This window comes from Bufo gargarizans, chromosome 2 (genome assembly GCF_014858855.1).
Source record: "Bufo gargarizans isolate SCDJY-AF-19 chromosome 2, ASM1485885v1, whole genome shotgun sequence".
Taxonomy (NCBI): domain Eukaryota; kingdom Metazoa; phylum Chordata; class Amphibia; order Anura; family Bufonidae; genus Bufo; species Bufo gargarizans.
The window spans coordinates 430893739-430916131 of record NC_058081.1 but is presented as its reverse complement, the minus strand read 5'-3'; the positions used below and the strand labels follow the sequence as shown (position 1 = coordinate 430916131).

General features: G+C 47.7%; 1 protein-coding gene across 1 annotated transcript in view; it reads right to left on the bottom strand.

Annotated features, from left to right (window-relative positions):
- Positions 1-22393, bottom strand: part of SAR1B (secretion associated Ras related GTPase 1B) — a 122686-nt gene that overhangs the window by 48027 nt on the left and 52266 nt on the right. Inside the window, exon 4 of the mRNA XM_044280919.1 lies at positions 18259-18324. Within this exon, the coding sequence (XP_044136854.1) occupies positions 18259-18324 (66 nt within the window). The remainder of the gene's footprint in view (positions 1-18258; positions 18325-22393) is intronic.

Here is a 22393-nt window from a genome sequence, read left to right as displayed (position 1 = left end):
TTGGGGCCTCTTTTTAAGATCACCTCCAGAAGCTGTGACAGGTCCAAGGACGGCTACAAGACCATGGGCCCAAGATCAAACCCAAGAAGTTCCAACTGTTTTGACAGCAGGTAGAGTATTTGGGACATGTGGTCACCCCTGAGGGGGTAAAACCAGCCCCCAGCAAGGTGGAAGCCGTCCAGAAGTGGCCCCAGCTGAGTACACTACGTGAGGTGCGGGAGTTCATGGGATTGGTTGGCTACTACAGGAGGTTTAAACCCAAATTTGTTCATTTGGTGGGCCCATTAAACGAGTTATTGAGGGGCACTGCAGGAGGCCGAAGAATCGTCCCATCGACTGGGGCCCCCGGCAACAAGAGGCATTTGAGGCAGTGAAGGGGGCGCTGACCAGTGCCCAGATTCTGGCTTATATGCATTTTGACACCCCATTCCTGCTGTACACTGACGGAAGTCGACATGGTCTGGGGGCCGTGTTATTCCAAGTTCAGGATAGACGAGAGAGAGTCTTTGCCTATGGCAGCCGGTCTCTAAAGGAGTCAGAGCTCAAACCTGACAACTATAGCTCCTTTAAATTGGATCTACTGCTGCTAGTGTGAGCCATGACTGAAAGGTTTGCGGAGTACCTGACAGGTGCAGAGGAGACCGTGATGAAGGACAACAACCCGTTAGCCCATCTGGAGAATGCCAAGCTCGGTGCACTTGAGCACAGGTGGTTGGTTCATCTTACTAAGTTCCAATAGCTCATCAAGATGCACTCTCCCGAGTCCCTGTAAGGGCGCCGACTCAGAGCCGATAAGGAGCTAGAGGATACTGAAACTCCTGACCTTGGTCGATTACCCATGCTCCAGGATGTGGCACATACAAGTTGGGTGGCGTCTGGGATGTCCATGGTGTTGGGAAAGACGTTGTCTGATTAGGAGAGAGTTCAGAATGGCTGCCTGAACCTGTGGAATATGAGAGAATGGGTCCGGACCAAGACTTGGCCTCGGCCGGAAGAGCGGGCCCGTCTGACTCCAGAGGGCAAAAAGTTGGTGAGGCAGTGGGATAAGCTGACTATTACCCAGGGCCTCCTGTGTTGGACCATATACTTACAGTGAGAGCTGCAGTACCGGCAACAGATTGTCATCCCCATGTCATTAGGATCGGAGGCCGCCCGGGAAGCCCATGAGAGGGCCGCCCATTTCAGGAGCGACAAAACGCTTAAGTGTCTCCAATGGCTGGTATACTGTCCAGGTCTGGCAGACATGGTGGCCTAGGTCTGCCTTAAGTGTCATCCCTGCGGACTGAGCAAGAGTACTGAACAGCGGGCTCCTGTTCAAGCCATCCGGACTTCAGCGCCACTGGAGCTTCTTATCATCGATTATGTGCAGATTGGATATTCTACCTCGGGACACTCGTACTGTCTAGTCACGACAGACCATTTCACAAAGTATGCGGTGGCTATACCCACCAGAGACCAGACAGCAGAGTCGGCCGCAAACACTTTATACAGGTGCTCGGGTGTCCACAGAGATTACATTCAGACCAGGAGGCATGTTTCCAGGGTACTCTAATGAACGAACTGTACCAGCTGTATGGGATTGAACTCTACCACACCACCCCGTATTACCCCCAAGGAAATGGGGAGTGCAAACGCTTCAACCGCACTTTGCTCCACATGCTGCGGACTCTGGAGGATAGCCAAAAGGCTCAGTGGCACGAATACCTACCTAAACTGATGTGGGCCCATAACAACAGGGTACACAGTACCACTGGATACTCCCCACATATGCTCATGTTTGGGATAGCCAGATGGGAGATGGAAGATCTCCACATGCCCGACCCGCTGGCATCACCACCGAGAAGTACCACCTCATGGGTGCAAGAGCAGATTGGATATTCTACCTCTGGACACTCGTACTGTCTAGTCATGACAGACCATTTCACAAAGTATGCAGTGGCTGTACCCACCAGAGACCAGACAGCACGGTCGGCCACAAACACTTTATACAGGTGCTCGGGTGTCTACAGAGAATACATTCAGACCAGGAGGCATGTTTCCAGGGTACTCTAATGAACGAACTGTACCAGCTGTATGGGATCGAACGCTACCACACCACCCCATATCACCCCCAAGGAAATAGGGTGTGCAAACGCTTCAACCGCACTTTGCTCCAGATGCTGCGGACTCTGGAGGATAGCCAAAAGGCTTGGTGGCACGAATACCTACCTGAACTGATGTGGGCCTATAACAACAGGGTACACAGTACCACTGGATACTCCCCACATATGCTCATGTTTGGGAGAGCCGGATGGGAGATGGAAGACCTCCACATGCCCAACCCGATGGCATCACCACCGAGAAGTACCACCTCATGGGTGCAAGAGCACCGCCATAGCAGTCATAGCTGTCACTGCAGAAATGCAACAAACTCTGGAGCAGAAATTTCACCCTGTGTGCCCGTACCCTAATGCCAGACACAACATTGCACGGTCGGCTGAATGAGCCCTAATTCTTATACTTAATTATTTTAATGCTAATGTTTGCATTTTTACATTATCTTTAGATTAGAATGTTCTGAACTAAACTTTGTAATAATTTCACTCCTTTTTGGCCTAAAGTCATTATAAGGACACACCTCACCATCTCTCTGTGATGATTTTTCCTGAGTTGCTTAACTTAACCTTTAATTTGGCCCCATCATTACATTGGTAAAGCTAATTATGCTCACAAGCCCTAATGCTGTACAATCCTGTCAGAGGAGAGGACACCAGAATGGGACACAGTTCCTCACATTCAACTTGCTTGTGTGTGCTTGGCCTAAGTGTGATTATGCACAAGGCAGATTTTGTTGCAGAAAAGTTCTGCGACTTAGGCCCTATTTTTTGCAGATAGTATACGGACCCATTCATTTCAATCGGTCCACAAAAATGTGGACAGCACACTGTCTGTTCAGTAGCCCCGCAAAAAAGATAGAACATGTCCTATTCTTGTCCGTTTTGCAGACAAGAATAGGCATTGTTACAATGGATCCGGAAAAAATTTATGCAATACGGATGTCACATGGACATCATCTGTATTTTTTGCGGATCTGCATTTTGCAAAATACATACGGTTGTGTGAATGTACCTGGAGCTTGCAGAAATCCATGTGCTTGCGTCCAAAAAAACTCCTTTCAGGTGAATGAAAGGCCCCTTGCAGACGAGCGTGTGCGGATTAGGTCCAGATGCTTGCGAACGCGTTCAGTGAAAAATGCACGATTTCGCTAACAAAGTCATTCATTTTTTTCTGTGATCGCATTCAGTTGTTCAGTTTTTATTGCGCGGGTGCAATGCAATTTAATGTCTCCTGGCAAAGCCCTAGAGATGGTGGACCTGGTAGAGCGCTACGAGGCTACTATGAATCTTAAGGAGGGTTTTTTCGGGAGGGGGGGCAGTCAAACCCCATAAATCTCCACCCCAGATCCGGAGACTTGTGCCAACCAAACCCGCCTGGGATGTACCCCCTATGGACCCGGCTCCAATGGTCTGTTGGCACCCCAGAAACTCTAAATCACTTGTGCCGGGTGGAAATGGGAGACACTCCAGCGGAGGCTCTGCTGGACACAGGGAGTCTAGTGTCCCTAGTAAGGGCTCCCCTGGTATGGTCCGCTGAGTATACTGGCCGGAAAGTCAGGGTCATGTGCATCCATGGGGACTTAAAAGACTATACCACCGCCCTGGTGTCTCTAACCACAGGGGCCGGCAGGTGGACTCACGAAGTGGCGGTTGCCACAAACTTACACTACGAACTTATGATAGGGAGAGACTTCCCTGGTTTCCCGGCACTGCGGCCTAATACGAAAGTGACTGAGACCCATGAGACAAGGGTAACCCCAGCAGAGGGGCCTTGCACTGGGGGGAGGCCAGAACCCTGGGAACCCGAGGCCGAAGGGCCAGCGGTAGGGGTGACCGCCACTTCAGTGGAAGAGGTAGAGACAACCCCACTGAGTGTAATGAGCTGGCAGACCTCAATGTCTCCGGGGATAATTTTGATACTGCACAATGCTGGGACCCCACCCTATCCCCAGCCTGGGAAAATGTATTAATAGTAGATGGTGAACCACAACAAGCTGGGGAAGAGTCGGTGTTCCCCCGTTTTGTGGTTCAGCAGGATATGTTGTATCGAGTAAACCAGCTGCAGGGTGAACCCATTGAACAGTTGGTGGTTCCCCAGGCTTATCGCAAACTTGTGTTAGAGTTAGCCCACCAACATGTTCTCGGGGGTCATCTGGGAATGCAGAAAACACAGGACCGGATACTACAACGGTTTTACTGGCGCAGTGTGTTTAGGGAGGTGGACGAATTCTGTAAGTCTCGCCTGACCTGCCAGGCAACTAGCCCCCAGCACCTTTTCCGCAGTCCCTCGGTACCTCTCTCGATCATCGAGGTACCATTTGAGCGAATCGATATGGACCTCGTAGGCCCAGTAGCGAAGTCAGCTAGAGGACCCCAACACATTTTGGTTGTCCTAGACTACGCCACTCGGTACCCGGAGGAGGTGCCACTGCGATATACAGGGTGGGCCATTTATATGGATACACCTTAATAAAATGGGAATGGTTGGTGATATTAACTTCCTGTTTGTGGCACATTAGTATATGTGAGGGGGAAAACTTTTCAAGATCGGTGGTGACCATGGCGGCCATTTTGAAGTCGGTCATTTTGAATCCAACTTTTGTTTTTTCAATAGGAAGAGGGTCATGTGACACATCAAACTTATTGGGAATTTCACAAGAAAAACAATGGTGTGCTTGGTTTTAACGTAACCGTATTCTTTCATGAGTTATTTACAAGTTTCTGACCACTTATAAAATGTGTTCAATGCGCTGCCCATTGTGTTGGATTGTCAATGCAACCCTCATCTCCCACTTTTCACACACTGAAAGCAACACCGCAGGAGAAATGCCAGCACAGGCTTCCAGTATCCATAGTTTCAGGTGCTGCACATCTCGTATCTTCACAGCATATGCTATATGGCAGACATCTTCGTGTTTTTTTAGACGTAGCCAAAGAGGCTTGGGAACAGCAACCCACTCCGCATAAAAGTGTCCTTACGTATGTTACCAGGATGCGACAGCGGATAGGGACCGCTTTTGCCTCTTGTCAGGGAGCATATGGAGGCCACTCAGCGAGCCCAGAGCCGGATCTATAAACGGCAGGCTCGGGTCCGGATCTATAACCCAAGTGATCAGGTTTTGGTTCTGGTGCCGACTGTGGACAGTAAGTTTCTGGCCAGGTGGCAGGGGCCCTATGAGGTACTTGAAAAAATTGAAGAGGTAAACTACAAGGTACACCAGCCAGGGAGGCAAAAGCCGGAGCAGGTGTACAATGTGAATTTACTCAAACCGTGGAAAGATAGGGAAACCTGTACTGAAGACAGCCCGTGACCAGGTTTTCTAGGGGAAGCGGTTTTGGACCCTCTTTCTGAAACAAAGGAAATGGCTGCCACAGTAAGAATTGCTGACAGCCTCTCCTCTTAGCAGGCTCAGGAGGCTAGGGAGTTTATTAGCCGGAACACGGATGTGTTTTCGGATCTCCCTGGACGCACTTCCACAATTCGGCATGACATTGTCACTGAGCCTCAGGCAAAAGTCAGGCTAAAACCATACTGGGTACCCGAGGCTTGGCGACAAGCCATCTCAGAGGAAGTGCAGATGATGCTGAGACTAGACGTCATTGAGGAATCTAAAAGTGAGTGGGCTAGTCCTATAGTGCTAATACTCAGGCCGGATGGGACACTCCAATTTTATAACGACTTCCGAAAAACTAAACGAGATCTCCAAGTTTGATGCATATCCCATGCCTCGGGTGGATGAGCTTATTGAGAGGTTAGGCCAAGCCCGTATTTTTCTGTTTTGGACCTCACCAAAGGGTACTGGCAAGTATCCTTGACGGAGGCTGCCAAAGAAAAAACTGCCTTCATTACACTAGAGGGGCTGTACCAATATAAGATGTTACCCTTTGGTTTACATGGCGGCCCTGCCACTTTTCAACAGCTCATGGACATTGTGCTGCATCCACATCGTCAGTACCCTTCGGCTTACCTGGACGATATTGTCATCCACAGTACCGACTAGGAAAGTCATCTACCCAAAGTGCAGGCTGTAGTAGACTCCCTTAGGAAAGCTGGACTGACCACTAACCCAAAGAAATGCGCAATAGGGTTAGAGGAGACAAAGTACCTGGGGTACGTCATAGGACGTGGAGTTATCAGACCACAAGTGAATAAAATAGAGGTGATTCAGAATTGGCCCCGACCTGTCGCCACGAGGCAAGTAAAGTAATTCCTGGGAATGGTGGGCTATTATATGAGGTTCGTTCCCCATTTTGCCACTTTAGCAGCTCTGTTGACAGGGCTCTTGAAGGGACGGAAGTCCGTGATGGTCCGCTTGAATGACCAGGCGGAAGAGGCTTTTTCCACTTTGAAGTCGGTCCTGTGTGGGTCACCGGTTTTGGTGACGCACAAATTCAAGAGGGAGTTTGTGGTACAGACCGATGACTCTTAAATAGGCCTCAGAGCTGTACTCTCTCAGGAAATCCATGGGGAGGAACATCCCATTGTTTTCCTGAGCCGCAAACTCACCCAGCCGAGACCAGGTACAGCAGACATGTCCAAACTGCGGCCCTCCAGCTGTTGCAAAACTACAACTCCCAGCATGCCTGGATAGCTTACAGCTATTAGAGCATGCTGGGAGTTGTCGTTTTGCAACAGCTGGAGGGCCGCAGTTTGGACATGCCTGAGGTACAGTATAGCGGAGAGAGTGCCTGGCTATCAAGTGGGCACTGGAGTCTCTCCACTGTTATCTGTTGGGGAGACAGTTCCGTCTGGTGACCGACCACTCCCCTCTCAAGTGGATGAACCAGGCCAAAGAGAGGAATGCTTGGGTCACCAGATGGTTCTTGTCATTACAGAACTATAAGTTCTCAGTGGAACACAGGGCAGGCCACTTTCAGGGAAAAGCAGATGCCCTGTCCCGGGTACACTGTCTAGCAAGTGTTCACCCCCTCAGGGTTGAACAAAGGGGGGAGGTATGTAGGAAGGCACAAGGGACCATCGTTGACGGAAGGTATGTGTCACCGTGGTTCCTGGCCTCGTTGGAGTAAGAGCCAGTTTTTATGTGTCACGGCAGTTGCTGTTTGACACCTTGCTATTTAGCATAGCTGTAATAGCCGATCCGAGACGGCTCTTACTGGGAGTAGTCAAAGTGCTGGGTGGGTGACTACTCCAGGCCAATAAGACCACGTTCCAGGCCAATAAAAAACAGCCAGCAGTGTCAGGTGGTGGTGATGATCTCTCTCTGACATTGGAGCTCTGGCAATCTCTGTGGTATCTGAGCCTTGTGCCAGGCTGGAGGCCTGAATCCGGGAGGACTGCTCTTTCCTGTGCTATGCCGACCGGGTGTGGATTAACACCCAGGATAAAAGGTGACTGGTTTTGCTATATGAACTGTCTAGGTGTGATCGAACAGCGAAACTGCAAATGGACTGTCGTAAGGTTTTGTTGCAATACGGATGTCACATGGACATCATCTGTATTTTTTGCAGATCTGCATTTTGCAAAATACATACGGTCGTGTGAATGTACCCTTAAAATCAGTTATATTCACCTGGAGCTTGCAGAAATCCATGTCCTTGCGTCCAAAACAACTCCTTTCAGGTGAATGAAAGGCCCCTTGCAGACGAGTGTGTGCGGATTAGGTCCGGATGCTTGCGAACGCGTTCAGTGAAAAATGCACGATTTCGCTAACAAAGTCATTTAATTTTTTTCTGTGATCTCATTCAGTTGTTCAGTTTTTATTGCGCGGGTGCAATGCAATTTAATGTCTCCTGGCAAAGCCCTAGAGATGGTGGACCTGGTAGAGCGCTACGAGGCTACTATGAATTTTAAGGAGGGTTTTTTCGGGAGGGATGGATGTGATGGACCATGTGATGAGCGCAGTGACGTCATCAAAGGTCCTTTACCCAGGTCCTGAAGAAAGAAGAAGAGATCCACTATGCGACCAAGTGGATGGGGTGAGTTAAATTTGTTTATTATTTTTAACCCCTCAATGGAAATTTTACTAAGCATTATGTATTAAGTATGCTATTATTTTCCCTTATAACCATGTTATAAGGGAAAATAATAAAGATCGGGTCCCCATCCCGATCGTCTCCTTAGCACTTGCTTGCGGATGCTTGCGATTTTCAAGCAGCCCCATTCACTTCTATGAAAAACGCACAATATAGAGCATGCTGCGATTTTCACGCAATGCACAAATGATGCATGAAAATCACCTCTCAGGTGCACAGCCCCGTAGAAATGAATGGGTCCGGATTCAGTGCAGGTGCAATGCATCCACCTCACACATTGCACCTGCGCGGAAATCTCGCCCGTGTGAAAGAGGCCTAAGGGTTACATAGCATCATAAATCAATATAATGCTATGTGACTCCGTCAGTGCTGGGAGGTCAGGCCGGGAGCTGCGCTGTGAACTCGCAGCGTGACACGTGCTCGTTTGCAAGGGGCCTTATCCTCCAGCATTGTAGGGTGTATCAAAGACCAGTGCAAAATGCGACAATTCTGGTGGAAAATTCTGTCTCAAAGTAATCCAACCAATAGGTGGTATAGAATTAGACAAGTGTGTTTGGGAGTTATTTATCAAGGGACCTGAGACTATTTTCAATGTAAAAAATAGTTGTAAGTCCTCATTTGACTGGCTGTGCAACAATGTTAAGTCACACAGCTGGTGTAGAAAAGTTTTTGACATGTGGGTAAAGTGGGAAGATGTATGGCAGGGCTGGCCAACCTGCGGCTCTCCAGCTGTTGCAAAACTACAACTCCCAGCATGCCCAGACAACCTACAACTATCAGCCTACAGCATGGCATGGTGGGAATTGTAGTTTTACAACAGCTGGAGAGCCGCAGGTTGGCCAGCCCTGATGTATGGGGTCATTTATCAAACTGGTGTAAAGTAAAACTGGCTCAGTTACCCATAGTAACGAATCAGGTTCCACATTTCATTTTTTTTTTTTTTGTAAATTCTTTATTTAAATTTTCAATTTTCATTAGAGCAAAGCAAGACAAGCAATGAGACTGATGTTGAATACATCTCAGCATCAAAGCATAGGTAAAATAAATGACCTCAAAGCATGACAAGCAATGAGACTGACATTAAATACATCTCAGTAACAAAGCATAGGTAAAATAAATGACCTCAAAGCATGACAAGCAATGAGACTGATGTTAAATACATCTCAGTAACAAAGCATAGGTAAAATAAATGACAATCGACAGGTCGTGCAATTATAGAACCCTACTCGGGACAACCACAACCAACTGTGGAACAGAAATATGCAAACTGAATGCAAACATAATGTAGACACGGGGAAGGGGATACCGGGGAGGAAAGAGGGAGAAAGGGGAGGAGGGGCAAAGGAAAGGGGGGACAGCATTCGCAAACCTTTACTCTCACTCAGGTGTCAGTAGCGCCTTACACTCAGCCGAATCATAAAAGATCAACCAGTGACTCCATGTTTTGGAGAATCTTTTCTCAGTGTGTCTCAGTGACGAAGTGAGATCCTCCATTCGCATAATCTCCTGGACTCTACTGATCCACATTGATATGGAGGGAGCAGAAGACTGCCTCCATAGGCATGGGATGCAAGCTCTCGCCGCGTTCACCAAATGTCGTACCACAGATTTGTTATAGGATGCCAGAGGAATCTCGCACTGATGGAGCAGGAAAAAGGCCGGCGTCTTCGGGAGGGTATACGTAGTAAACTTCGACGTGATCCCCCACACAGAATCCCAGAAAGCCGAGAGAAGGGGACAAGACCAGAACACATGTAATATTGTACCCCTCTCAGAGCCACAACGCCAGCACATGGGCGAGGCAGATGAGAAGATGGAATTGAGTCGAGTCGGGACCCTGTACCAACGGGACATGAGTTTGAAACCCGCCTCCTGAACGTTGCTGGCCATAGATGATTTGTGAATGCATGTGTATAATCTCAAACGCTGTTCTGAAGAGAGAGTCATTTCCAAGTCAGTTTCCCATTGGGAGACAAAATTGGGGGGAGGTTGGTCCGGGGGGGATGTTAGCAAACTATATGTGCGTGAAAGGGTGTGTCTAGTCACTCCAGACTGCTCACAGAGGGCCTCAAAATCTGTCTTGGCACGGACGTATGTAGTCGCAGGAGGAAGTGTAGACAGGAAGTGTGTGAGTTGTCTAGACTGCCAGGGGTTGAGGGTAGGGAGACCCACAGTCTCCGAGATCTTTTGTGGGGTGAGCCATTGATCCGAGGCAATTAGATGGTGGGCCCTGAATTTGTTGCAGTTTACTAGCTCTTTGAAAGGACCGCGCTCTAACCCTGGGGGGAATTGAGGGTTTCCCAAAATAGGGAACATAGGAGAGGGGGATGGAGAGATACCCGGGCGATTCTGAATGCAGGCTAAGGCTTTCAAGGAGGGGCCAATTGTTGGGTGTAGGCGAGCCTCCAATGGAACCTGGGTGGACAACCAAGGAATGGCTGACAATGGAGCAGACAGGAAGGACTGCTCAACTGAGACCCATTGTTTATATGTCCGGTGTCGACACCAATCAACTATCCTAAGAAGATGCGATGCCCTATGATATGAGAGGAAGTCAGGGAGCCCTAAACCACCCTCCAGCTTGGGACGGAAAAGTACGGACCTGGCTATCCTGGACGGTTTACCTGCCCATATGAAGTGGGTCAACATTTTCAAGAGAGTGTGAAAGAAGAGTCTGGGGATGTGAATTGGTAGGGCTTGGAAGAAAAATAGGATCTTTGGCAGTATATTCATTTTAAAAATAGATATCCTTCCAAACCAAGAGAACGTTCCAGTATGCCACCTGTCCAAATCTGCTTTTATGGTTCGAAGAAGAGGTGGATAGTTGACCTGATAGAGCTCCGAGAGTGTGGGGGTTAGTAAGATCCCCAGGTATTTCAAGGACGAGCGAGCCCACTTAAATGGAAAGCTTTCTGAGATAGATTGGACCATGGAGGGGGGAAGGGTTATGTTTAAGGCCTCCGATTTTTGATAATTGATTTTAAAGTCCACATTTCATTTTTGACAGCTCCTTTGTTTGCAACTAAGCCAGTTCTACTTTACACCAGTTTGATATATGACCCCAGTAGTTTCAGATTATTTGGACTCCATATTTCATTATATGTGTTCTTATGCAAAACGACAAAGCTTTTAATTAATGATATAACATAGGGAAAGCTGTGTACATTTGCAAACAAAATAACAATATGGTAATAAGTGAAGGGCAAACTAAAATACAAAATTGGGTATCAACGTTGGGTAAAATTCTTAATAAATGTAAGGGTGGGTTCACACTAGCATTAGGGATTCAGTTATGGCTTTCCGTTATAACGGAACATAACGGAATCCATAGACTTGCATTATGACGGAATGCAAAATGGACGCCTTTAAAAGGCCTTCCGTTTTGCTCCGTCCTAATAGAAATCCATGGGAAAACATAACTGATCAGTCTGGTTCCCGTTATGCAAGACGGAAAACAAAGTCCAGGACTTTGTTCTCTGTCTTGCACAATGGGACCCAGACGGATCCGTTACGTTTTCCTATAGCCTTCAATTAGGACGGAGCAAAACGGAATGCCTCTTAAAGGCTTCCGTTTTGCATTCCATCCTATGGATTCCGCTATGTTCCGTTATAACCCTGTTATAACGGAAAGCCATAACGGAAACCCTAACGCTAGTGTAAACCCACCCTAATAGTAATGGTGTTGAGTTTTATTATCAACTATCACAAGGCATATGACTAAACTGCTATTATTGGTTAAAGGGCTTCTGTCACCCCCCAAAAGTGATTTTTCATTTTTGGCCTAATTAAAATCCTTGCAGTGCGATTATTCAATATATAGTACGCTTACCTTTTTCTGTGCTTTAGTTTCTTTAAAAACTGCACTTTTATAATATGTTAATTACCTGGCTACCAGCAAGTAGGGCGGTTGCTTGCTGGTAGCCGCCGCATCCTCCTTTCAAAAAAACGCCCCCTCCTCCTATTGATTGACAGGGCCAGCAAGCGCTCTGCTCCTTCGGCTGGCCCTGTCTGCGTTCCAAATCTCGCGCCTGCGCCATACCGGTCTTCAGTCGGCGCAGGCGCACTGAGAGGAGGACGCTTGCTCGGCCAAACGAGGTCCTCCTCTCAATGCGCCTGCGCCGACTGAAGACCGGTACGGCGCAGGCACGAGATTTGGAACGCAGACAGGGCCAGCCGAAGGAGGAGAGCGCTCTCTGGCCCTGTCAATCAACAGGAGGAGGGGGTGTTTTTTTTAAAGAAGGATGCGGCGGCTACCAGCAAGCAACCGCCCTACTTGCTGGTAGCGAGGTAATTAACATATTATAAAAGTGCCGTTTTTAAAGAAACTAAACCACAGAAAAAGGTAAGAGCACTACATATTGAATAATCACACTGTAAGGATTTTAATTAGCCCAAAAATGAAAAAGAAGCCCTTTAAGACTAGGTTTACATTGAAAAAGATATCAAAATAAATGGGTTTTTTTTACACCTCATTGTGTATATAGATGTAATAGAACTAAAAGGAAGTGATACATGTTACATTGTTACTTTATTTAAACTATATAAACCTGTACCCCTTCAGGGAAGAGGCCAGAAGCTCATCCTATGGTGGGGACACCTTGCGTAGGGACCTAATAGTTGTTTTCCCGATCGAGGCTGAAAAGGGCTTCCAATCGGTGATGTAAGGGTATGAGCACATGGCGTGACATAGCCGAATTGCGGTTGAGTAGTGCTCAGCCATATGAGCTGCAGCTCTACTCAAACTAATTGGGACTGCTCTATTTAGTCTGTTTGCATTGTTAATGGTGGTGCAGCACCTGCAATATTGTGTGGCCATTAATGGGGTTTTTTCAAGGTGTTTTAACTGATGACGTAACCTCCGATCAACAGTTTGAGAAGGCACCAGCACTTCTGTAAGGTCTCTTGCACACGGCCGTTGTGGTTCCGTTCTGTGCATTGGGGACCGCAATTTGCGGTCCCCAATGCACGGCAACATCCATGCAGTGGTCGGGACGGATCCAGACCCATTCAACTTGAATGTGTCCGTGATCCATCCGTTCTGCAAAAATATAAAACAAGTTCTATTTTTTTGTGGAACGGAAGCACGGATCGGAACCCCATGGAAGCACTCCGTAGTGCTTCCGTGGGGTTCCGTGCTTCCATTCCGCACCACATCTCCAGATTTGCGGACCCATTCAAGTGAATGGGTCCGCATCCGTGATGCGGAATACACATGGCCGGTACCCCGTGTATGGCGGAACCGCCATATGTGGCCACAGGAGCACGGGAGCCTAAGTGCCAGAGTCTTCTTGCAACTTTCCCTAGAGCAATGACGTCATGTCCATCAGTCACATAATCTAGGTGCAGCAATGTAAAGCGCTGTGCTTGGCAGTAATGGTCAGTTCTCAGTGTTCACCAGCGAACACATACGGGCTGCCATCTTTAGTAAGGTAGACTCACCCGTCCGGCGATGCACAGGTAAGCCCTTACCTGTGCCGGGAGCCGGTCTGAAATCCAATGCAGTCACCGGGAGCAGGCAGTTCCGAGAACAGCCGCCGGGGGCCTTCATCGGGCTGTTCTCGGAACTGCCTGCTCCCGGTGGCCGCATTTGATTTCAGACCGGCTCGCGGCACAGGTAAGGGCTTACCTGTGCATCGCCGGACTGGTGAGTCTACCATACTAAAGATGGCAGCCAGCATGTGTTTGCTGGCAAACACTGAGAACTGACCATCACTGGTGCTTGGTATGCTGTTAGTAGACAGCAGTGCTTGCAGGAGAGCCGGTGCCTTCCCAAATAGCTGAGTGGCAGCACCAATCAGAAACTGATGACCTATCCAGACGATAAGTTATCAATGGAAGAGTCTCTGAAAACGCCTTTAACAATACAGATGGACTAAACACTGCAGTCCTACGTAAATTACAGTCAGCTGCAGCTCGTATGGCTGCGCAGTACTCAACTACACAGCGTCTGTGCCGCAACTGTAGCTGCAACCGGATTGCATTTGTGTGGTTGGACGATAACAATAGTTGATGTAAAAAGCTTACCTCCACCATCCCCTCCCTGCAGAGACTTTTGCCCACAAAACTATCTTATATAAGTCAATGTAGTAGATTTATCAAAACTACTGTAAAGGATAACTGGGTTAGTTACCCATAGTTGCCAGAGCTCCTCTGGAAAATGAATGGTGGTATCTTGGTTGCTATGAGCAACTAAGTCAGTTTTCCTTTACACCAGTTTGAATAATCTCCCCTAATATGCAGCTTTCTGATTTCTCATGCCCTGGTACCTGCTGTAAGGCAAATTTCTGGAATTGATGGCTGCCCCTCGCCAATTTTATAATAAAAATGTAATAGAAATAAATGATCAGGAAACAAATTAGTGTGGATCTGGTGAGCAAACGCACAGAAATCTGCATGAAAAACGGTGTGGATTTTCTATTTTGAAATCTGCACTTGTTAAAGGCCATACAGTGCACAAACATAGTGAGGATTTATGTGCGTTTCTGCAGCATATCCACACCAAAATCCACAATTTCCAACAATGGTTTTGGTGCAGATTTGATGCAGTTTTGCAGCAGATCTCACCCTTTCATTGAAATCTGCAGCTAAAACCGCAAACCTAATTGACATGCTGCAGATTTTGAAATCCGCACAGCAGGTCAGTATCCGAATAGAAACAATCTTCGAAGTGTACATGAGATTTGTGTAATCTCATACACTTATGGTACTTCTCAGAGAGATTGTCTGAGTGGGTTGACTCCCTTCTCCAGCCCCTTATCCAACAGATTCCTGGATATATCAGGGACACCAGGTCTGTATTACAGGCCTTTGATGGATTCATATGGCATGACACCTATGTTTGGATTACGTCGGACGAGGTGTCCATTTATACAAATATTCCACATAAAATGGCACTATCAGCCCTCCGATGGTTTTTGTGTACATATAGTGACTGCACTCCAGTGCTACAGGAATATGTTGTAATGGTGACTGAATTTCTCTTGAAACACAACTTTTTTATGTTTAATAAAATATTTTACCTGCAGGAGTCCGGAGTCTCCATGGGAGCCAAATTCTCCCCATCCATTGCCATAATTTTGATGGCGTGGTGGGAGAGGCGTTTTCTCTTTTCAAATGCCAACCTGTTATCTGAATCAATCAGGTGGTATGGCCGTTACATCGATGACCTGCTCATTGTATGGTCGGGCGATGTGATGGCCATACCAACCTACCTGAATCAATGCTTGGCTGCCATCTGCTTTGATTGTCAATATGACACTGAGTGCATTCACTTTTTTGATCTATCCCTCAGGGGTGATGTTGATAGCTCTGGCATTTGTATTTCATCCTTTAGGAAGGACACAGCGGGCAACACAATTCTGCTGGCTTCGTGCCATCCTTCACATGTCGTGTGCAATATCCCCAGGGGGGAAATGATCCGAACCAGGCGCAATTGCACTGATATCTGCACTTTTAAATATTAGTCTAACAAAGTCAGAAGGAGATTGGAGCAAAGGCTTTACCCCTCAGAATTACTAACAGGTCAGAGGAACTTGGCGCTAACACTGGACCGAGGGGCTTTGATTTTCCCTAATAGTAAACAACGTTTGAGATCTAATGTAGATGATCTGTCCGGTGGTGATGCCATTATGTTCTCGACCGCTTACAGTGAAGAGTACAAAGACATCTGTCACATAATAAAAAAAAACATCTCTCTGTTTTGAGTTTTGACAAGGATTGGTCAAGATTCATACAGGGTGGTATTAAATGTGTTGCACGACGTGCACCAACACTAGGGAATCTACTCATCCCCAGCCTTTATGTTGAACGTACCAGGCTGCAGCCAACCTGGCTTTCCAATAAAGGCAATTTTAAATGCGGACATACCAGATGCATATGTTGTGGGCACATGGAAGTAAGCAATATTTTTACATCTACGGTGAATAAAAGACAATTTGCAATCAAGACACTTGAATTGCAATTCTAAGTATGTCATCTATTTAATCACATGTCAAATTTGCTTGCTTCAATACGTGGGTCGCACAACAAATGCATTTAAAACCAGGATTAGAAAACATATATCCGACATAACGCATTATAAAACAAGGAACGTTTCCGCTGTTAGTTTGCATTTTGCCTTGGAACATGGAGGCGATTTTTCAGCATTGAGTGTGGTTGGCATTGAAAGAGTTACAGCCCCATTACGGGGCGGGGACCATCGCAGAAAGCTTCTTAACAGAGAGACTTTTTGGATGTTCAAATTGAATACCCGGATTCCAGCAGGATTAAATAAAAAACAAGATTTAATTTTATAGTATAATGAAGTGTCAATGGGATTATGTTGGAATACATCAGCCAGTGTTGTGGGTTTCCTGCTACACGTCTTTGATTTTAGTAACATATGTACAAGTTGTTTTCATATTATGTCTGTTTTAAATGCTACCAAACAGGTAAACACCCATGTGATGCCACAACCTCTGTGGATTGGTGGAGGAGGGGTATATGGGTAACTGTTCAGTTTGGGGTTTTTATGTCATGATTAAGGACTGACAAAGGTCCGAAACATGTTGACTATACCTTGCCTATGAGTTTTACCGCTAAATAAAGTGTCTCCTGTTGTTCAAGAGCCGGATTTTCTCTTTCTGTTGACTTTTATGGTACTGTAATACGCCGCGCTGAAAAACCACGTCTTCTGCAACGTGTGCAGGTGGTCTAAGGCCCCTTTCACACTTGCTTGTGGATGCTTGTGATTTTCACGCAGCCCCATTCATTTCTATGGGGCCTACCTTGCATGGAAAACGCTGAATATAGAACATGCTGCGATTTTCACGCAACGCACAAGTGATGCGTGATATATGACCGCTCATCTGCACAGCCCCATAAAAGTGAATGGGTCCAGATTCAGTGTGGGTGCAATGGGTTCACCTCAAGCATTGCACCCGCGCAGAATTCTCGCCCGTGTGAAAAGGGCCTAAGGGTGCCTTCACATACAGCAGATTTTGTGCAGAAATTTCACCTTCATGGCGTTTGCAGAAATCCAAGTACTTCACACCAAAACAATTCCATTCAGATAAATGAAATTGATGTTTGATTGTAGAAAAATTCTACAATAAATCTGGCACCCTAACAGCTCTTTAACGCAGTGGGAATGTTAAGGTATATTTATACCTCCGGAGGAGCAGCAGATATTCCGGAAGGAAGAGTTCTGGAAGAGACCACTGTATTTACATGCAGCAATCATCTCCACAGTATGAGAACGAGGGATCACTATTGCGATCGCTCGTCCTCATACAGCTGCATTGTTTCTGAGCAGCAGATCGCTGTTTAGACAGCACGATCTGCTATCCAGAAATTATAAGTTAGGTGCCTGCACAAACAACCATTTCATCCAATAAATGACTGTTTCGCTTGTTCATCAGGTGATTGGCTGCACCTTCAGGCCTCATGCACACGACAGTGTTTTTTCACTGTTAGTGATTTGGCTTCAGTGGTCCATGTCCGATTTTGCTTCAGTTGTCTTTCCTTGTGTCTTCCTTTTTTTTGTCTGACAGGGGGAAAAAAAGGAAGGTTAATGAAAAGTGTAATTTTATTGCACCAAGGTCTTGTAGAAAAAAACTGACACGGACGTGGACACGGATGACATACCAGTTGTGCATCTGTTTTTTTGACTGACCCATTGACTTGAATGACCCATTGACACTGACAAGAATAGGACAGGTTATTTTTTTTGATGGACTGAAATCACGGACGCGGAGAAAAAACTGAGGACTATCATTTTTTTTAACAGCTCCATAGAAATGAATGGGACCTCCACTAAACTGTGAAAAATTACGGAACGGACGCGGATGCACACAACGGTCGTGTGCATGAGGCCTTAGACTGGCAAATTGTTGGGAACGGGTTTTCGCAGGAATGTTTGTTCCGATAATCTGCCCGATTATTGCATAGTGTAAATCCACCTTTACTTTTTCCAGCATTGGTTTACTTTACGTTGTTTAGCATAGATAACACTACCCAGAATGCAAATCACTTGTGCATGTTCTGTGCGCACACTGTACAAACAAGGTATGTTGGGAGATTCGAGTCCTCCAGTCAGCAGAATGGTGAATGCTGGTCTGCCACTCAGCAGTGAAAGCTGATATATGAATGTACATATTTTTGGATCTCCTACACATATGCAGTAACTCACCTTGAGCATGTCCACCTAGGTCAAATGTGGTGAATGTCATTCCAGCAATTGTTAATTCTTCTGATGCTAAAAAAAAACACACAAAAAAAAAGAAATATTTTACTTGTATCAAATCTTTGTAACTAAGGCCCCTTTCACAAAAGTGAGTTTTTCGCGCGGGTGCAATGCGTGACTTGAACGCATAGCACCCACACTGAATCCTGACCCATTCATTTCGATGGGACGCATCAGTTCTGCGTTGCATGAAAAACGCAGCATGTTCTATAGGTTACATGCACACAACCATTGTGTGCTTTGCGGTCCGCAAATCGTGGATCCGCAAAACACGGAAGGCCTCCGTGTGCGTTCCGCAATTTGCGGAACGGCATGGACAGCCATTGATATAACTGCCTATTCTTGTCCGCATAACAGACAAGAATAGGACATGTTATATTTTTTTGGCGGGGCCACGGAACTGAGCAATGGATGTGGATAGCACCTGGAGTGCTGTCCGCATCTTTTGCGGCCCTATTGAAGTGAATGGGTCCCCATTTGAGCTGCAAAAACTGCGGTTTGGATGCGGACCCAAACAACGGCCGTGTGCATGTGGCAATATTCAGCGTTTTTCACGCAGCCCTGACCCCATAGAAGTGAATGGGGCTTCAGTGAAAAACGCATTACATCGGGAAGCAAGTGCGGATGCAATGAGTTTTTCACTGATGGTTGCTAGGAGATGTTGTTTGTAAACCTACGCATCAAAACGCATTGCACTCGCGCGGAAAAAACTGAACAACTGAACGCAATCGCAGACAAAACTGACTGAAAATGGTGCGAGTTTCACTGAACACATCCGGACCTAATCCGTCACGCTCGTGTGAAAGAGGCCTAATTGTTGTGCACTTTGAAATTCTTATTTACTCTCTAAAAACCAGGCTAATTTTGGGATTAAAGCGGTTGCCAAATTTAGACAAAATCTAGCCAGAAAGGGGCAGCATAAAATATTGAAAGACCCAATACTCCCCTGTCAAATGGCCTGCTGTGTGCTCCCCACTGGGTTTTGTTTATTTGGTTGCAGCGTTGACATGTCTTCGCTGCCAGCATTGAATGACAACTTAGATGTCGGGGGGGCTATTGGTTCAGTTGTCTAAGGGGTTAAAGGACTGGAATGAGAGAGGGATTGAACAACCATTGCAGAAGGAGCCCAGCTATCAGTTAGGATCCTGTAGTGATCATTCGGACAAATCAGAATGGCGCCATGTACGGGGCCAGTCCCTGTAGATGACATTCGGAAATATAAACACAGTTCTGTTTTTCAGTGTAATATATGATGACATTCATGTATGTCATTCTGCATTAAAAAGTTAGGCTTCATTTACATCTCCATTCGAAGATACGGCAGTCTGTTCTGGCACATAGCAGCCTGTCGGATCTGATGGATCTGGCATTGGCGGATCCTCATTGACTGAAATGGGATCCAGTGGTGATCCGGCTGATTTCTGGCTTAACCCCTTAAGGACACAGGGCGTACCGGTACGCCCTATTTCCCGAGTCCTTAAGGACCAAGGGCGTACCGGTACGTCCTGACTTAAAATCGGCATTCCGGCGCCGCGGGGGTTAATCGGAACGGGATTTCGGCTGAAATCATTCAGCCGGCATCCCGTAACAACGCAGGGGGGGGTCATTTGACCCCCCCGTATCGGCGATCGCAGAAAACCGCAGGTCAATTCAGACCTGCGGTTTTCTGCGTTTCCGGTCCATTCGGGTGTCCGGTGACCCGATGAACCGGAAAAAGACTGCGATCGGTGGCGTAATTATACACCACCAATCGCAGTCCGAGGATTTGAGGAGGCGGTGCTGGCCCTGGTGCTGAACACTGCTGTCCAGGGTGCTGATTGGTGCAGGGGAGAGAGGCGCGAGATTCAAACTTCCTGCGCTCCTCTCTCCCCTCCTCTTCCTGTTCTGCACGAGCACCCGGCAGCATCGTCCAGCACCAGCTCCTGTGTCCCCCTAATCGCCATCCATCACCCTCCTGCACCCATCGCCACCCAGGTAGGTTAGGGTCAGTGAGGGAGAGGCATCGTTAGGCAGGGAAAGAAGGGAAAAGTTAGTTAGGAAAAAAAAAAAAAAAAACTTTTAACTTTTACACAAAACTTTTTTTTTGATCCATCTATCAGACCCCAGACCCCCCCCTGCCACTTGCCCCCCCCCCCTACCAGCCCCCCACCACCACCAGCCCCCCCACCCCCTCCACCCATCCCCCCACCACTCCCCCCCCCAACCCCCCCCCCCCCACCACCACCACTAGCCCCCTCACCACCACTTTTTTTTCTGCGTTCGCTGACTGGTCGGCACTTTTTAGCGTCCGTCCACTGATAGCGCATCGCCTGCCCCACCGCTGATCAGCGTTGTACCGCTAATCAGCAACTTTTTTTTTTTCCTAACACTTGCCCTTTTTTCCTTTTTTTAGTACGCGAACACCCGTTGCCCCCACACACACGCACATATAATAAAGTTTTACACACACGCACACCTACACGCACACACACCCATGGCCCGCCGGGTGTTCTCGGCCGAGGAGGCATATGCCCAGATTGCCTCCGACTCCGAGAGCCCCAGTGAGGATGAGGATGACCCCACATTCCTCTTATCATCAGCATCCTCCTCATCATCATCGGATGACGATGAGCCACCAAGGCGGCGGAGACGCCGCCAGGCGGAGCCAGGGGCCGCACATGCTAGGGATCCTGTGGCCCACCCTAGTACGAGCCGCCCTGGGGTTCGTACTGGTTTCCCGGCCCACCAAATAAGTTCACCGGAGACCCCTGCCGATGAACTTAGCTGGTGTCCCCCAGTGGACTTTGAGCCTGAGATTCCGGATTTCGCTGGCAATCCTGGAATCCAGATTCCCACAGTGGGGTTTACTGAAATTGACTATTTTAGTTTTTTTTTCAGTAACCCACTGGTGAATTTGATGGTGGAGCAGACGAATCTGTACGCCCAACAGTTCGTCGCTCAAAACCCAGGCTCAGTTTTGGCTAGACCCGGTGGCTGGACGCCGGTCAGTGCAGCCGAAATGAGGACATTTTGGGGCCTCGTGCTGCATATGGGTCTAGTCCAAAAACCCAGTGTCAGGCAATACTGGAGTGGGGACGTCCTGTACCAGACCCCACTGTACAGTATGGTCATGACACGCTCCCGGTTTGAGGCCATCCGGAAATGTCTGCATTATTCCGATAATGCAGCATGTCCACCCCGAGGTGATCCTGCCTATGACCGGCTGTATAAGATACGGCCTGTCATCGATCACTTTGGGGCCACATTTCAGCAGGCCTACGTACCTGGAAGGGAGGTCGCGGTTGATGAGTCGCTCATTGCGTTCAAGGGGAGACTCAGTTTCCGCCAATATATTCCCACAAAGCGAGCGAGGTATGGCGTGAAGCTATACAAAATTTGTGAGAGTACCTCAGGGTACACTTACAAATTTCGTGTGTACGAGGGGCGAGATTCCCGTATTCAACCCCCAGAATGTCCCCCCACTCTGGGTGTTAGCGGGAAACTCGTGTGGGACCTTATGTACCCACTGCTGGATAATGGTTACCACTTGTACGTGGATAACTTTTATACCAGCATTCCCTTGTTCAGGTCCCTTGCCGCCAGATCTACGTTCGCTTGTGGGACCGTGCGGAAAAATCAGCGCGGCCTCCCTGCCTACCCCCTCCAGGTACCTATCCCCAGGGGTGAGACCCGTGCACTTACCAGTGGAAACCTGTTGCTGGTCAGGTATAAGGACAAGAGGGATGTCCTTATGCTGTCCACAATCCACGGTAACGGCACCACCCCAGTCCCTGTGCGAGGTACCGCGGCAACGGTCCTCAAGCCCGATTGTATCGTCGACTACAATCGGTATATGGGAGGAGTTGATCTCTCGGATCAAGTCCTCACGCCATATAACGCCATGCGCAAAACCCGGGCATGGTACAAAAAAGTTGCGGTCTACTTGGTGCAGGTTGCCATGTACAACTCTTTTGTACTATCCCGAAGCGCTGGCAGCACAGGGACATTCCTCCAATTCTATGAGGCAGTCCTCAAGGACCTGATCTTTTCGGACCGGGAAAGAGCAGGCCGGAGTACCTCGGGAACTGGAGGCGCCCGGATC